Raw genomic sequence first — 4109 nt, 5'->3', positions numbered from 1 at the left:
GACATCCTTCAGTAAAAAATGTCATTTCTTGAAAGTGTATGGATATGAAGAAAACAGGTTGATACTACCACCTTAATTAATGCTGGTGCATCAGAAATTTTGCCCGTCTTTGCTTTTGCCCGCTGTAAAAAGACAAACAACCCTTCAGTATAATGACAAAAGTTACAACTGCACAGTCTCCATGGAAGTGTCTTGAACACCCCCATGGGACTACAGATCACAATCTGCGAATGCCACTTCGAGGCATCAGACTGCCATCTCAAACCTGGACTGAACTGGAAAACTGCTTCTCAGCCTCCTGACATAGACGTGGCTGGAGGTGGCAAGTTATTCATCTGCTCTTCTTTCCATCCCGGCTTTCCCACTGTAACATAGCTTCTGCAACAGCAATGCCAAACCACTGCTCCTTCCCGTGCTTCGGTCGTTTCTTTTCCCTCAAGTGATACATGGTTCTCACCAATAAATCCAAGTCCTATGCCCATCCAATTTTTACTTAGTAATCTGTTTTTGTTTAATCTTAAAAGGTATAAAGACAAATATATACAAATATATATATACTAAAAGATAAAACATGTATGCATATGCCTATAGGAGGGATCTTGGCACATTGCTCAAAAACACACTATTGACGTTTTCCTTATCTACCCAATGCCACATTTTCTTAACTATGTAACAACAGAATTTGTACCACAGGGCTACTTTCATTCCAGGAAGCTTTTCAGAACAAGAAATCCAGGCATTATCTAAAGTCCACTTCCCCTGCTCCCGGGCAAAGTGCTGGCTTGCTGAGGGGAAAGAAACAGCAGCTGTGGCAGTTCCCAGCCATTGCCAGGAAGAGTCCACTACCCGTGACACGAATCTCCTTGAGCAAATGCCAAGCCCTTTCCCACTATCCTTGTCCTGGCTTCACATGCTTGTTATTCATTTCAGGGATCCACCCTCAAGTCCACTTATAAAAGCCCAGTCTTTTCTATCTTCACCAACCATTGAAGAGACCTGCAAAACAGGTGAGTGGGAGCTGAGAGAAGATGAGAGCCATAGCAGGGGCTTACTGCACACATTTGAGGGGAGGCCATAGGAGGATGCTAGTCTTCAGAGAACATAGGAGCTCTGAGACTCAGCTGAGGCCATCCTGGGAGGTCTCAAGGGTAGTAGAAACCACAGATTTTCCAATTATTTTCAGAATCATAGAAGGTGATAGAGTCACCAAGATCAATTTATTCCCAGGGGACTATCCAAAGGGAAAGACCAGAGGGAGAACAGAGGGCTCTCTGCATGTCCTCTCTCTGACCACACTTCTTTCATGATCTCTGATTGCTTCTTCAAGTCCCAGACACGATGCTGCCTCCCGTGGCCCTCCCCAGCGTGTCCTGGCTGCTGCTCTCCTGCCTGATGCTCCTGTCTCAGGTGCAAGGTGAGAGTTCTCTGCCTCCAGCACTGGGTCACTGTGAATGCTCAGGGCCAAGATGAGGAGGAAGCCTCCTGTGTGACGCATGTGGCAGTGGTGAGGTGCAGCCTGACACAATGAAACTGCCTGCAATTCCTCCATCATCACTCCTTCCTCCAGCATAGCTCATGGTGGGAGGTACCACAGTGGTCCATTACCAATGGAATGAGAGAATTCCATTTTGTCAGTGGGCTGTAATTGGTATTGGCAGGGTGAAGAGAGAAAGCATGAAGTGTTAGGAGTGACTTAAGGGGAAGAATAATTACAGACCCAGTGTGAGAACAGTCAGTTCAGAGTAGCAGAAGTGTTGGACTTTTAAATAAAGGGGAAGGGTAGAACAAAAAGAGATGGTCCTTTATTTACTGTGGCTGGCTCAAGATAAAAAAAAAAAATCCTTAAAACGTTGGCAATGATAGGTAGTCAAGAATGTGGTGCTACTTCCCCAAAAACTGGCCTCACAAATATTCCCCAAGGTCAGTTTCCAACACCGATTTACACTCTTCATTTTACTCCATCCCTCTCCTTTATTCCCTTCCACTGCAGGTGAAGATTCCAAGAAGGAACTTGACTCTCCATGGAGAAGCTGTCCCCAAGGCTCCTATGTCTATCGTTCCCACTGTTATGCCTTGTTTATGAATCCAAAATCCTGGATTGATGCAGATGTGAGTAGGTACATTTGTGGTTAGAGCTGATAAGGGAAAGTACATTAGAGACAGCAGGGAGGAGGGTGGTCTACATTCTCCAGAATGCTTTGAGGGTGAAAATAGGGATCATCATCTTTTGCACAAACATCTCTTCTTATCACCTCAGCCCTGTCTTACCTGCAGTGACCTCTCAACCTCCTGCTCAGTCTCCCCCCACCCCCACAGATTGCCTGCCAGAAACGACACTCAGGATTCCTTGTGTCTGTGCTCAGTGGAGCTGAGGCATCCTTCCTGGCCTCTCTGGTCAAGAACAATTTGAAATACTCCCCATACGTCTGGATTGGGCTCCATGATCCCACACAGGTATAATAATATCTCCACTCTGTCATCTCTGAAGCTGCTATGGCCAATCAGGGCCACTACCTGTACCCTGTGCCTGCCCAGGAAATACCTTAAAGAACCCCAGTGCTTAGAGATCTGGATGGATATTGGAGGGAAGGGGGGACATTGAGGCCAGGTGATGAACTGAGTTCTGTGAAGGTCAACAGTCTCCAGTTGAAATTAGTATGCCTCTTGTCAAGATTTATACAATTCAGGCATAACACCTTTTAATTCATCTTTCAGAGCTTCAATCAGTCTGCACATGCTGTGCTGAGGAATCCTAAATGAAGATAAAGTGCATTTTTCCTTATAGAACAAACACTGTCTTTGAGGTTCAGAGGGTAATGATAAATGCACCACTGATGTGTCATTCTGAGTGGATTCATTGGTCTTTGTAATTATTGACTTTTGAATTGGCCAACAGGAGCAAGTTGTTAGAGTTTCCCGGAGGACAGCTTAGTGACAACATTTGGAATAGCAGACCAAATTCCAAAATTCTGAGGAAAGGATCAATATCCACCAGAGAGGATTATGCAAAAACTAATAGTCATTCCACCTTACCTGGCTCCATTCTCTACGCTCTAGGGCTATGAGCCCAATGCAGGTGGATGGGAGTGGAGCAGTACTGATGTGATGAATTACTTTGCCTGGGAGAGAGACCCTGCCAGCATCACAGACCCCAGCTACTGTGGGAGCCTGTCACAAAGCTCAGGTAAGAAACAGGGGGGGCTGCATTCTGGCCAGTGTTTCCATCCCCTAGTCCCCCACTTCTGGGCCTACCCTTCAAGGAATCCTCCTAAACTAGGAGATGCAATGTTGGTCTTTCTTCTCTCACCACCTCTCATCGCTCTTTTCTTGGAGTCTCCTTTCCCTACAGTGAGTCCCTGGTGAAGGTGACAGAGGGGCTTCGAATCGTAGGCCAGAGTCTAGGATGCCTCTCCTTTGCCTCACGAGCTCTATCAGCCCCATTCTCTTTATCTTTTCCCTCTCTCCAGGATATCTAAGATGGAAAGATTATAACTGTAAACAGAAGTTACCCTATGTCTGCAAGTTCAAGGATTAGGTCAGGTCAGAGTTGATGGCCTAAATTTGGAATGCAGCTCATCGTGGGACTAAGTGAAGAGCCACCCTGGAAAGGAATATATTCCCCACACCCTCAAACCTGACCTCTACTTTTAGACCTTCCCACCTCCTCCCCCTCATTTTAGGCTTTTTTGTATCAGATAGCCTGAGGTCTCAGAGAGTGATAATAAATATTTTACTTAATATTTGTGTACCTTTGTGTTCCACTCTCGTTGCAAGACTCTGAGGAATAAGTTGGTGCGGAAGAAATCTATGTCTTACATTTGTTCAGTTTCATTCAGGCCCCTGGGAGAATGAGTAGATGTGCGTCCCCACTGGTGTATCTGTGATGAGTGTGTAGGCCCTGTTCACACAGGATCTGTGTTGTGTCCAGACAAAACATCGGTCTCCACACACTCTGATGCACCTTCCTCCTGATGGTGTGACACCAGCAGTATTAGTGCATATTGTTAGCCTCGGGTGTTATTATAACAGCTCTTCTGAAATTGCTTGCCAAAGGATTGATTTTTTTCTTTAATTTGTGATCTACCTTGAATGATAACTTTTATAAAATA

General features: G+C 45.4%; 1 protein-coding gene across 2 annotated transcripts; it reads left to right on the top strand.

Annotated features, from left to right (window-relative positions):
- Nucleotides 1–1323: 1323 nt before the first annotated feature.
- On the top strand, nucleotides 1324–3598 carry LOC112303107 (lithostathine-like). 2 transcript variants are annotated; one of them, XM_024558598.4, is made up of 5 exons: nucleotides 1324–1414; nucleotides 1991–2109; nucleotides 2317–2454; nucleotides 3058–3184; nucleotides 3468–3598. In XM_024558598.4, exons 1-5 carry the CDS (start codon nucleotides 1339–1341, stop codon nucleotides 3533–3535), a joined length of 528 nt encoding a protein of 175 aa, XP_024414366.1. In that variant the 5' UTR covers nucleotides 1324–1338; the 3' UTR covers nucleotides 3536–3598. The 2 variants fall into 2 exon arrangements, with proteins under 2 accessions (XP_024414366.1, XP_024414367.1); XM_024558599.3 differs by lacking the exon at nucleotides 2317–2454 and having other exon boundaries at nucleotides 1332–1414.
- Nucleotides 3599–4109: the final 511 nt, after the last annotated feature.

Source organism: Desmodus rotundus, chromosome 5 (genome assembly GCF_022682495.2).
Source record: "Desmodus rotundus isolate HL8 chromosome 5, HLdesRot8A.1, whole genome shotgun sequence".
Taxonomy (NCBI): Eukaryota; Metazoa; Chordata; class Mammalia; order Chiroptera; family Phyllostomidae; genus Desmodus; species Desmodus rotundus.
This window is presented reverse-complemented; position numbering and strand designations above follow the sequence as displayed.